A 12,158-nucleotide genomic window follows, 5' to 3' on the forward strand; every position below is an offset into this window, starting at 1 on the left:
AACTGGGATCTAAAAGACAGGAGTGGCTGTGTACACTGCCCACACACCTCTGCCCTGGTTGGCAAGCTCTCTGGGAGGAAAAAAAATTAATTTCATGTCATCTCTCTGCACCAAAGACCAAAATTAATCCCAGATGGATTTGGGGAAAAAAAATCCAGGCATTAGAAAAATCTAAAGAAAATAGAACTGAATATTTAATAACTTTCTGAAGGCAAGGAGACTCTAAATTTAGCATCATGTTAGAAGTCTCAAAGGAAAGGATTTCATAGATCTGACTACATTAAAATGTTCTGTTAAACTGATTAAAAAAAAAATTTTAGAGAGTCAACAACAACAACAAAAAAACCCCTGATGAAATATTTGTAGTAAAAAGTGAAAGCAAAGGGTTAACCTCTGGTACACAGACATAGAAAAACTCTAGGAAAAACTTATTAGGAACGATTTACAAAAAGGAAGTACAGTTGGTTAACAAACATTTAGAAAACTGCTCTAACTAAAATAAAAAATTGTAAACTGACAGAAGATACCAATTCCACCTATGAAATCAGCAAAAAAAAATTTCAGTAACAATTAAATGTTGGTGAAAGTACAATAAATAAAGTACACTAGCACAATGATAGGGGAGGACATTTACCCAAATCTCAGAAAGTTATTTCATGTATTTATCAAAAACATTAAAATAATATCCATATCCTTTGACCTAAAATTCTATTGGGAACACGCTCTAAGAAATATAAATATGGAAAAGTTTGATGGACAAAAACGTTAAGTCACACTCATTTACAACAGGGAAATTAGGGAAACAGCAAACGTTAAAGGAATTTAAACAATTACATATATTTAGTGGAAATGTACGTAATCACTAAAATGTTTTCAAAGTGCATGAATAACATGAAAAAAGGCTTCTGGTTGCAATACAAAGTTAAAAAAAAATGTATAACATTCTTTATAGAAAAAAATCCTGAAGAAAAAAGAAACCTAAGGGAAAAAATTGTTCAACCATGTTTTGAGTCCTATAATTGAGAAAATTTCCACAGCTCCTATATTTCTATTTGAATTGTAGTAGGGACAAACGAGGCAAGGCACCAAAGATAGCAGGAAACAGTCTTATTTGGCTGCATCCAGGTTCAGAGGGCACAGCTTTTGCTGTAATCAATCAATCCCCTGAACCCCGAGCTCAGGTAGTTTCAAAGTTTTATACCCAGCGTGTAAGGGGAGGGGCTCAGAAGTTCACAGTCTTCAGACGTTCACATAAAAGCAGCTTTTTCCTTCACTGTTCTGGGCAAGTTAACCCTTCAAGGACAGCACCTGAGAAGAAAGAGCTTCTTCTCCCCTTTCTTTCCTCCCCCTGCCAGCTGTTACCATGGAGCCCAATTGGTACCTTCTCTTATCTTAGAAATGTAGACATCTCTGTGAAGCCCAGCTCAAGGCCAGAGGCCTGGTTTACACATTTCTACAAACTACTATACTGGAATCATGTTTGTGAGAAACTAGTAGGGGGGTGTCCAGCACCTGGAATGCTGGTTTCTTCCTGGCAAGTGGCAAAGTCAAACAGGGCGACACGAAAATAGAAAGTTTATCTACATTGAACTCTTGTAGAGACTCTTTTGCTGACAATCCTAAAATCAGCCATGGTGAAGATTTCTGGAGAAGCCCAGTAAAGACTTTTCTGTGGAGAAAGGGGGTGCCACTTCAGAAACTTAAAAACAAACAAACAAAAACCACAAGCAACTCTCCAGGCAAGCAAGCAGTAGTCGTTCCTTGTCTCGCTTTGTTGCCCGGGAGGTTTCAATAATTGGGGATGGGGACGTATCTGTGACCCCCACCTCCGACCTGAAAGCAGATCGATCACACCGGAAATAGAGGTTCAACCACGAGATTTATTGGAAGCAAGAGACGGCTGCCCACCTGCTCGAGTGGGGACAGCAGCCGTGCCTCCATCAGCACTGGGTGAGGTAGGTCCCTTAGAGGACGGGCACGAGCTGATCGGGCCTGAGAATTCAAAGGGGCAATGCTCCCTCGTGGGATCCTGCTATTGGCGGGTGGAAGGTGGTGGGGAGGGTGACATACTGTGTTGTCAATGGCCTGGTTGTCACTAGGTGGGAATGGGTGGTGGAGTGGGAAGGGGCAAGGCTTCTCCTGGGAAATGGAAACTCCCTGGTACCTAACATTCCTCACTATTTTGCTTTAAATTGGGGATGGGGGCACTGACTTAGTCTAGCTACTTCCTGCTGACGTGGGAAGATGTGGAAAAAGGAGGGGAGGGATGTCTGGAAACAGAGAGAGAAGAAGCATCATTGTGAAGACCCAGGCACCGAAGCCATAAATTTCCTCTGGGCTGAAATCCATGAAAATTCCCTGAAGCTACAGATCATGGATAGTCTCCATCCAACCCTCATCGCTGCAAATGAGGGAATCAGCCAGCTGTCCTGTTAGAGGGTCTCCGTGAACTCCACGAATTGGGTGAGCCACATGATGAGCCTAAAGACACCGAAGACACCCGAAGGCAACGAGAAGAAGAAAGAGGAGACACAACATTAGCTTCTGGCAGGAAGTCCAGCAGGGGGACTGGCTGAGAAAAGGCCAGCAGTCAGGAGGAGGCACCCGAGGGCGAATGGGCCTAGAAACCCTGGGTGACAGGCTAGTGAAGTTCCTCCAGTTGTGTTTCCAATTTGTAGCTCCATATTCAAAGTGATAAAGTTCCATCAGCAGTTGGTGAGGCCTTCACAGGAGGAATAGGTGTCTTCTGAGGTAGCAAATAGTTGGTAATCCTGGAGAAGCTGGTTAAAGGTCTGATTAGATATTCTGCCTATTTGATTTTGTAGGAATTTTATGATACAGGATAGAAAGGCACAAAACAAACAAACAAACAAAATCCCAATTAGAGGGCCAAGTAATGGGAGGACCCAACTGATAATAGAACCTGGAGACATATTCCATAGAGAGGACTGGGCCCTCTGTTGTTTCCTTTTCTCTAATTGCTCTTGTAGTTGTTTGATCTTATTTTTTACCACTCCTGACTGATTAACATAAAACAGCATTCTTCCTGAAATGATATAGGCAAAGTCCTCCCTTCTCCTCTGTAAGCAAGTGTAAGCTGCGGTGGTTTTGTAAGAATCTAGCTGACTTCGAGAGTAAGATAGATTTGGCTAGACAGCTGGTGGTAGTAGGTAAGGGACGTCGTCATCCCTGCTGTGCCTGTAGCCAGTTCTGCCGTTATTTCCAGAATAGCCAGTAAGAGGATAAGTTGGGCGGCTCGTTTGTGACGGGGTTTATGTGAGCCATGAGGGGGATGGGAATGTCCTTGTCTCCTGAGACAACATCTATGGATGGGAATAAAAGGGTTAGTGTGGATGTGCTGCTCCATCTTGGGGGCAAGCATGGTACACAGATGTCCCGCATAAGAAGGATGCCTCAGGGGTCGGTGGACAAGAGGGCTTGGGAGATAGTCTATGGGTAATTATTTGAGCACACTGTTCATCTTGTAAGTTACTGACAGACGTATTCCCGGAGGAGTTGAGACATGTGTCGGCAACCTGATAAAGGGGAACCCCTGAAAGTTTTCGGGAGATGTCAACTGTTGTGGAAGTAGTTTCGTTGAGGATCAGTGAGCCATTGACCAATGAGGAGTTTAGTTGTATTGGGCTGGCAACTAGTGAAAGAATCCTGCCTTGAGGCACAGCCAGCATCCCTGAGCCAATGTGGAGTTAGTCAGTGGGATAACCCAGTGCCTCAGATGATGAGTGGTGTTAATGATCTGGATTAGAAGGGTGTCCTTGGGTAAGGACTCCCATCTGACAGATTTAAGAGCTTTCTGGTGGGATGCAACATGGTGGCAGGCCTTATCCTGAACCCCTCCCCCATCTGACACTCCAAAACATAGGTGGCTGCCAGAGCTATGAGACAGGGAGGTCCATCCCTGGACGGTAGGGTCCAGTTGTTTGGATAGATAGGCTACTAGAGCAAATGTTGGTCCTTGCTGTTGGCCTAGCACCCCTAGGACATACAGAACAAAGAATCTATGAATGTCAGGTAAGAGAGCGTGGGGGCCTCAAGGGACGTACCAAAGTTTGTGGAATGGAGCTCGGATGGCATTAGGGGTGGTCGCCAATGATTTTCCCCTTGCTGTATCATATAGTGGGGCAGCTAAAAGGGAAAAATTGAGGATCCAGGCTCGGAAGCTTCCCGCCAGCCTCAGGAAAGAGAGAATATCTTCTGTGGTGAGTGGGATGGGCAAATTTGGAATCAACTGTTTCTGGTCCAGGGTGATGGCCTTTTTTTCCCTGAGACACCTGGACTCCTAAGTAGGTAATTGCTGATAGTGAGAGCAGGACCTTTTGAGGGGAGACCCGGTAGCCCTTCTTGGAGAGGAATTTTTTTTTTTAAATTTTTTTAAGTTGTTGATGGGGCTGGGGAGTGGCTCAAGCGGTAGCACGCTCCCGTCGCATGCGTGCAGCCCAGGTTCGATCCTCAGCACCACATACACACAAAGATGTTGTGTCCGCCGAAAACTAAACTAAACTAAAATATTAAAAAATTCTCTCTCTCTCTGTCTCTCACTCTCACACTCTCTTTAAAAAAAAAAGTTGTTGATGGACCTTTATTTTATTTATTTGTATATGGTGCTGAGAATCGAACCCAGTGCCTCATGCATGCTAGGCAAGCGCTCTACCACTGAGCCACAATCCCAGCCCCTGGTGAGGAAATTCAGGAGGGAGACAGTGTCACTCTTGGAGATAGGTAGGAAAGGACTACAGAGAGTAAATCATCCACATATTGCAAAAGGGTGGAATGGGGAAGAGTAAGACCCCAAAGGTCTTGTGCCAGGGCTTGGCCAAAGATATGTGAACTATCTCTGAAGGTTTGAGGGAGGACCATCCAGGTAAGCTGCTGGGAATGATGTGTCTTAGGGTCGGTCCAGATGAAGGCAAAGATGTCCTGAGAATCCTGAGCAAGGGGAATGGTGAAGAAAGCATCCTTTAGGTTAACAATTGAGAAATGGGAAGAGAAGCAAGGAATGGAAGAGAAGATAGTGTAGGGATTTGGCACCAGAGGGTGAATGAGTCTGACCGCCTCATTAATGATTCGCAGGTCTTGTACAAGGCAGTACCATCCATTAGGTTTCTTTACGGCCAAAATAGGAGTGTTAAAAGGGGAGTGGGTAGGTCTTATTAAGCCCTTGTGCCATAGGTCCTTAATAATGGGCTGTAGGCCCTGAAGACTGCTAGTTGGAAGAGGGTATTGAGGTTGACAAGAGAAATACTGAGGGTCCTTAAGACGAATTCTGAGAGGGACACATTGAGCCAGAGAAGGGGGTGGAAGTGTCCTAAATTTGAGGATTTAACCTCCGGAGAGGGAGAAGGAGGGGAGCCTGTGGACATGTGGGTTGCTTCTGCAAGGGTGAGGATAAAAGAGAAGCTATGATGGAATGTGAGGGAGGCATGGAATTTGGCTAAGATATCCCTTCTCAATAGGGGAATGGGGCATTGGGGCATTACCAAAAATTGGTGGGAGAAAGGATGGTGGGACCTATAAGAGAGAGTGGGGGTTTTGCGGGGAAGGATTGTTTGTGCCCTTACCCAGAAACAGCATGGAAGAGTGGGTCCCCAAAACTCCTTCAAGACTGAATAAGTGGCCCCTGTGTCTAAAAGGAAGTTAATTGGGCATCCATCCACCATAATAGTGACCCTGGGCTCCTGAGAGGTGATAGTAGTCATTGGGGAGGGAGTCCCAAGGCCCATTCAGTCATCTGTGGCCAGTCCTAAAAGATCCAGACCTGGGCTTGGGGCAGACACAGCTCCCCTTTGGGGGCCGGCGCAGTCCATGGCCCAGTGACCCCCTAATTGGCATTTAGGGCATGGACAAGTAGGTAACCTGGGATTAGGGCACTCTCATGCCCAGTGTCCTTTTGTCCCGCACTTAAAGCAGGGCCCAAGAGGCATCTTTGGTGGTGGGCATTTGGCCAGAAACGAAGAGGTCCGTGGGGGTAGGTCCCCATAGAGCCTGTACCAGCAACTGGGGTTTTGTTTCCTGGCCTTCTCATCCCAGTTATGGTATACCTTAAAGGCTGTGGCCAGGACTTCAGTCTGAGGGGTCAAGGGGTCTGAGGGGTCCCCGTTCCAGTTTTTTAAGTTTTGCCCTAACGTTGGGTAACTCTGGGAGAAAAAATAGGTCATTAGAAGCTGTCTCCCATCAGGGGTTTCAGGATCTAAATTAGTATATTGCTGGAGAGCCTTAGTCAGTCTATCTAGGAAGGTGGAAGGGTTCTTGTTTTTATCCTAAATGATTTCTCAAGTTTTTCAAAATTTACCGTCTTTTGAGCTGCCCGTCTGAGTCCTACAACTAGGCAGGTGGAAAATTGGTCCCTCAGGGCCAATCCTGCAGTGGTATTGTAGTCCCAGTTAGGATCCTGGTCAGGAACTGCCTGGGCACCTAGGAGGTGGACGGGGGTGGTTTGATGGATCTCATCAGCATTGTTACGGGCTTGTTCCCAGACCTGTCTGCGTTCTTCTGGGAGAAGGGTATTGGCCAGGATCGTCTAAATGTCATGAAAAGTAGGCTTGATGTATGTACTAAAACTCCTTTATGTATGAGGCAGTTGGAGGTGTAGGAACCCAAGTATTTTTCAGTCTGAGAAAGGTCTGCTATGGAGAAAGGGATGAGGACCCTAAGGATCCCTTTGGCCCCAGCAACCTCTGTAAAAGGAGCCATGATTGAAGTAGGGTGTGACTGGACAGACTGTGCATGGGAATGGGGAGTGGAAGGACTGAAGGAGGAAGTGAGGCAGGGCCCAGAGAAGAACGTGAAGGAGGCAAAGGGGCAGGGATGGTGTGGGCAAGGGAAGGGATTTGGGTGCCAATATGGTGGTGGCTCATTGGCTGGATGGAAATCAGTCGGTGAGGAAGCAGAAAGGTGTGGGGGAGGTATAAGCCAAAAAGACATGCTTTGGGTTGCAAGAGGTACAGAGAGATGGAGTCAAGCGAAGGAGAGAGAAAGCTTGAATATATGAAATCTCTACCATTTTCTCGATTGCTCCCAATAGTTGTAGAGATTCTACAAAATGGCAGGGGTCTAAGGACCCATAAGGGGGCCAATTGGTTTTGGTTATCTAAGGGAAAATTGGACCAGTCCTGAGTTGAAAATTTTATCAAATTTTTGGGCTTGATATCTGGGGTCAGGCTGAGGGTGTCCAAATTGTTGAGGAGGCATTTGAGAGGGGAGTCTGCCGGCAGGGAGGAGGGTATGATATGTTGACTGGAGAGGCGTCCCACTTGAGCCAAATATTAAAATAGGACCTCAGGCAGAGGATTCGGGAGTTATTGGTATCTGCCAGTGAGGGAACCCAGAGGGCAGTGGGAGCTATGGGTCGCCTGGACTCAGGCTTTTTGGAACTAGAGAAGGGGAGGAGGAGATCCAAGTTCGAGGAGGAGAGGGGGTTTACCAGTTCTCAAGGTCGCCGAGGCCGGTAAGGAAGGGGAATGACTCCAAGAGGACCACTGCAACTGTGAAGGTCTGGGTGGGGTGTATTCCTCTCCACGAAACAACACAAGGACTGCCTGACAGTTCCCTGTTACTGAGCCTCACGGGTTTTAGGAGTCCGGAGAGGGAGACTCACCCATTTGTAGGCTGATGGTGGATGTGAAGAAGTGGTCTCCGCTCAGGTGGTGATCTCCGGTGGGACGGGGGTTCCACTTAAAGGCAGGGGAGCCCCATCTGAGTCAAGGCACCAATGAAAGCAGATCGATCACACTGGAAACAGAGGTTCAACCAAGATATTTATTGGAAACAAGGAGATGGCTGCCCGCCAGCTCAAATGGGCACAGCAGCCACGCAACCATAGGTTCGTTCAAGGACTGGCACGAGCTGATCAGGCCTGAGAATTCAAAGGGGCAACGCTCCCTTCGTGGGATCCTGCTATTGGCTGGAGGAAGGCGGGCAGGTTGATGTACTGCATTGTCAATAGCCTGGTTGTCGCTAGGCGGGAATGGGTGGTGAAGTGGAAAGGGGCAAGGCTTCTGCCAAGAAATGGAACTTAGATTAGTCAGAGGAAATGGAAACTCCCTTACACCAGACAGGACCCATTGCACCTTCCTTAAAAGTGTGCCTTCTTCACTCGCGATTCCCTCCTCCCTTCCCTGCCCCCACTTCCATACTGCAGGCTGGCCGGTGTGGCCTGCGTCCTCAGCGCTGGGGTGGGTGACTGCAGAGTTAGGCTGAACGCAGGGCGGGCCCAAGCGGTGCTGACACGTGGGGAGGGAGCAGGCGCGGCGGAGGAGGGGTTGGGTGTGTGGGTGGGTGTGTCTGTGAGTGGGAGAAACCAACTGTGGCCGCCCGGAGTGTGTATCTTTTCATAGTGCTGGGGGGAGCCGCTCAGGACGAAAGTGGCTACCACGCCCAGGAGCCCCTCACAGACAGATAGCCATCACACACCTGAGAAGGCTCTGGCTGCGGCCAGGCCCTGCCCCGGAGTCCCGCGCTCTGGCGTCTCCTCGCGCCTCACCCCGGCTAGGCACAATGGTAGGGCCCACATACGTCATCCATTGTTTACAAATCAACCCGAGCCGGCAGGATTCCGGCTCCCCCGGCTGCTTGCGCGCCGCGCTACAACCCCGCCGACCCGGCTTCCGCATCCCCCAGTCCCCGGCCTCAGCTTCAGCCTCCGCCCGGCGCCCCGCGCCTGCCGGTGCCGCGGCCCGCCGAACCCGCGGGCAGCCGAGCCACCGCGACGCCCGCAGAGCTTCGGGTGCCCGGGAGGGGGCCATGCCGTGCCGGAGGGAGGAGGAAGAGGAAGCCGGCGAGGAAGCGGAGGGGGAGGAGGAGGACGACGACAGCTTCCTCCTGCTGGAGCAGTCGGTGACGCTGGGCGGCTCGGGCGAGGTGGACCGACTGGTGGCCCAGATCGGCCAGACGCTGCAGCTGGACGCGACTCAAGACAGTCCGGCCTCCCCGTGCGTGTCCTCAGGGCCGCCGCTGCAGCCCCCGGCGGCGCTGCAGGCAGACAAGGCCCGGTCCCCGGCCGTTCCTCTGCTGCTGCGGCCCGCGTCGGCCGAAGCTGGGGGGCCCGCGCCCCCGGGAGCCCTACGCTGTGCCCTCGGGGACCGCGGTCGCGTGCGGGGTCGCGCTGCGCCCTATTGCGTGGCGGAGCTCGCCTCAGGCCCCAGCGCACTGCCCGGGCCGTGCAGGCGAGGATGGCTCCGTGGCGCCGGCGCCTCCCGGCGCATTCAACAGCGACGGTGGACCCAGGCCGGAGCACGCGCGGGCGATGACGACCCCCACCGCCTCCTGCAACAGCTCGTGCTGTCGGGAAACCTCATTAAGGAAGCAGTGAGGAGGCTCCAGAGAGCCGTCGCCGCGGTTGCGGCCACCAGCCCCACCGGTGCCTCTGGGCCCGGTGGCGGACGCAGCGGACCGGACCCCGTCGCCCTGCAGACCTCGAGCGCCTTGCTCTAACCCTGGCCCCCTGGAGAAGGAAAAGGACGCCGCTGCGTACTACTCTGCGTCCTGCTCCCATCAACCCTGATCTGAAGCCTCGGCCTCTACTCCTGGGAGCTACAGCTTAGGCTGCACGCAGGCGCTTGGAAAAATCTTAAACCCAGAAATGGAACCGGCCCGGGCAGTGCTGTCCGAGAACTTCAAGTATGGTGAAATGCACGGACCAAGGCACGTCCGTGTCGCGTGAGAATTTCCCCAGTCACCCCGGGCCAAGGACCTGGGATAAACTGGGGGACCCATGGCAGCTACTTGCATCCACTTGTACCTGACCTAGCCCTTGTGGGCATCGTGTGCTTGGATTGTTTTAAAGATAGGGCTGGAAAGGGGCGGGAATCGCGAGAGCTTTCTAACAATACTTGAAAACTAGTGATATGGATACATTTTCTCGTTATTTTCCGGTGGAGGAGCTTACTGAAAATGGTGCTATAATTGCTGTGCAGAGAAATTCTGGGTTGAAGAATATAAAATCTTGGCATTGGGTGGGTTGGCATCGCCTCCTTTCTTCCACTTAATCCGTGGCTGGAGGAGGTGGGAGACTCCACTTACGGAATGGGAGGGAGGGACATAATTTCGAAGTTGGGAGAGTTAAATTTGATTGTGGACTTTTAAATGACTTGACCTTGCCACCCGTGGTTGAAGGTCACGTTTATGCTCTAAGTGAGAGGCAGTGGGGTTCCTGCAAGAGCTAACTCACCCATGGTGTCTTTTTCTCTCCAAGAAGAACTCTGTCTTGTGCTTTGCCACCGCTTGGAGTCTCCTGAGGACACACAGGCAGGGAGGGACGTGTGAGAAGAGTTAGTTGCTTTTTCTGTACTTTCCTCTTTCCAGAACTCCTCCTCTTGCAGGGCTACTCTTGGCCATGTCATTAGCTTTCTCAGAAACGGTCATAAACAATCTCCTGTCCTCCCAGCCGACCTTTCTTACTCTGCCCTTTCTGTGGGGTTGGATGAAGGCCCTGGACGCCTTTCTGCTCTGTTCTGGCCCTCTGGAGTGGTGGGCCTGAGCCTCTGCGGTTCCTCATGCACAGTTATTTTCCTCCTGCCTGCCAGCTCTTCTTTGTGAGTGACTGAAACTTTTAAAAATGTGACTCTCCTCTAGGAGAAACTGCTGGCTTTACCCTTGTGAAACTTGATGGCGCTTTAGTAAGGTGCCACCCCCAAACTTTAAGGTAGCTAAACCAGTTTTTTAAAGATTCAATGGCTTGTTCATCCTCCAGATGTAGCTATTGACTGTACACTTCGCAACGGAGTGTCTGAACTTGTGGTGGTCCTGATTTATAGGATTTCTTAATTAAAATGTCTGCTGAATAAATTTGATTTTTGTTTTGAAGCATGGTTTGGCTTTTTGTTGGAAAATGGGGAAGGGAAATAAAAGCCTATAGGGCATACCCTTATTAATGAAGAATGCACTTAATTAGAGGGACCTAGGTAAATGGCTGGGGCTCACCATTGTATCCCTGTAGAGTTTCAGCCCTTGAGTGCTCCTGGGTTAATGTTCTGCACAATCAGAAAATTGAGTCCAGGTTTTTAGGAGCTGCCAGGTGGGCTCTTACTCCTTTTGTGGAAAACATATTCCAGAAACATTTTCTGGACGGGAGGGCAAAGAAACACTGGGTCTAGAGGGAGATGGGTTTTCATTTTTTTTGTTGTTGTTGTTGCTAGGGATTGAATCCAGGGGTGCTTTACCACTGAGATACATTCCCAGCCCTTTTTATTTTCACTAGATTCTCACTAAGTTGTTTAGGGCTTCCCTAAATTGCTGGCTTTGAGCTTAGAATCTTCCCACCTCAGCCTCCTGAGTCACTGGGATTACAGACATGTACCATATGTGCCACACCACTGTGCCCAGCAGGAGATAGGTTTTCCTCTGAATTTTTTTTGGGTGAAGAATAGCAAAGCCTGCCTATTTTCTCCTTTTAAGACTAACTCCTTGGAGCTATAGCCTAGGGGAAGAAAAACAGTTTTAGCTGGACACAGTTGCTCACCTGAAATCCCAAAGACTTGGGAAGCTGAAGCTGGAGAATAGCAAGTTTGAGGCCAGCCTTAGCAAGTTAGCAAGACTTTGTCTTAGAAAATAAAGAAGGCGGGGCTGGGGATGTGGCTCAAGCGGTAGCACGCTCCCGTCGCATGCGTGCGGCCCAGGTTCGATCCTCAGCACCACATACAAACAAAGATGTTGTGTCCGCCCATAACTTAAATAAATAAATATTTAAAAAAAAAAAAAAGAAAAATAAGAAAATGAAGAAGGCTGGGGATGTAACTCAGTGGGAAAGCACCCCCTGGGTTCAGTCCCCAGTGCCAAAAAAAAAAAAAAAAAAAAGTTGGGGGTGCTGTATAGTGATTTATTTAGTAGTTGTAAAGATGGCTTGGTTTGAGCTGGCAAGGATTGTGTTTGACCTCATGAGGTGGGCCCCTCCTCCGCCCCTCAGCCCCGACTTCCCTGGGGCAAATAGCCTTTGCTGAGCCCCTTTCTACTTCCTGTCTGCCTTTCCAAGGAAAGCTTGGGGGCAGCCCCCACTCTGCCTGTCAATCCCCTGAAGGACCTTTCCTGCCCTGCACCTCTTCCACACTGTGCCCTGCACACAGCTGGTTAGTGCTTAGTGACTGGGGCGTGACTTAGTCCTGCTGCTTACCAGCTGTGTCTGATGAGCAAGTTACTGCCCTGCG

At 49.7% G+C, this 12,158-nt stretch overlaps 1 protein-coding gene and 1 long non-coding RNA gene across 4 annotated transcripts; one reads left to right on the forward strand and one right to left on the reverse strand.

Annotated features, from left to right (window-relative positions):
- Positions 1-1,860: 1,860 nt before the first annotated feature.
- LOC120885749 (uncharacterized) lies at positions 1,861-10,847 on the reverse strand. 3 transcript variants are annotated; one of them, XR_013430927.1, is made up of 3 exons: positions 10,187-10,847; positions 8,431-8,505; positions 1,861-7,749 (listed from the first exon to the last, which is right to left on the reverse strand). It is a non-coding gene; the product is annotated as an uncharacterized LOC120885749 (long non-coding RNA). The 3 variants fall into 3 exon arrangements; XR_013430930.1 differs by lacking the exon at positions 8,431-8,505; XR_013430914.1 differs by lacking the exons at positions 8,431-8,505; positions 10,187-10,847 and adding an exon at positions 8,067-8,422.
- Frat2 (FRAT regulator of Wnt signaling pathway 2) lies at positions 8,532-10,821 on the forward strand. Its single transcript, XM_005343065.5, has one exon. The coding sequence runs from the start codon at positions 8,761-8,763 to the stop codon at positions 9,448-9,450; it is 690 nt and encodes a 229-aa protein (XP_005343122.4). The 5' UTR covers positions 8,532-8,760; the 3' UTR covers positions 9,451-10,821.
- Positions 10,848-12,158: the final 1,311 nt, after the last annotated feature.

Source organism: Ictidomys tridecemlineatus, chromosome 1 (assembly GCF_052094955.1).
Source record: "Ictidomys tridecemlineatus isolate mIctTri1 chromosome 1, mIctTri1.hap1, whole genome shotgun sequence".
NCBI lineage: Eukaryota > Metazoa > Chordata > Mammalia > Rodentia > Sciuridae > Ictidomys > Ictidomys tridecemlineatus.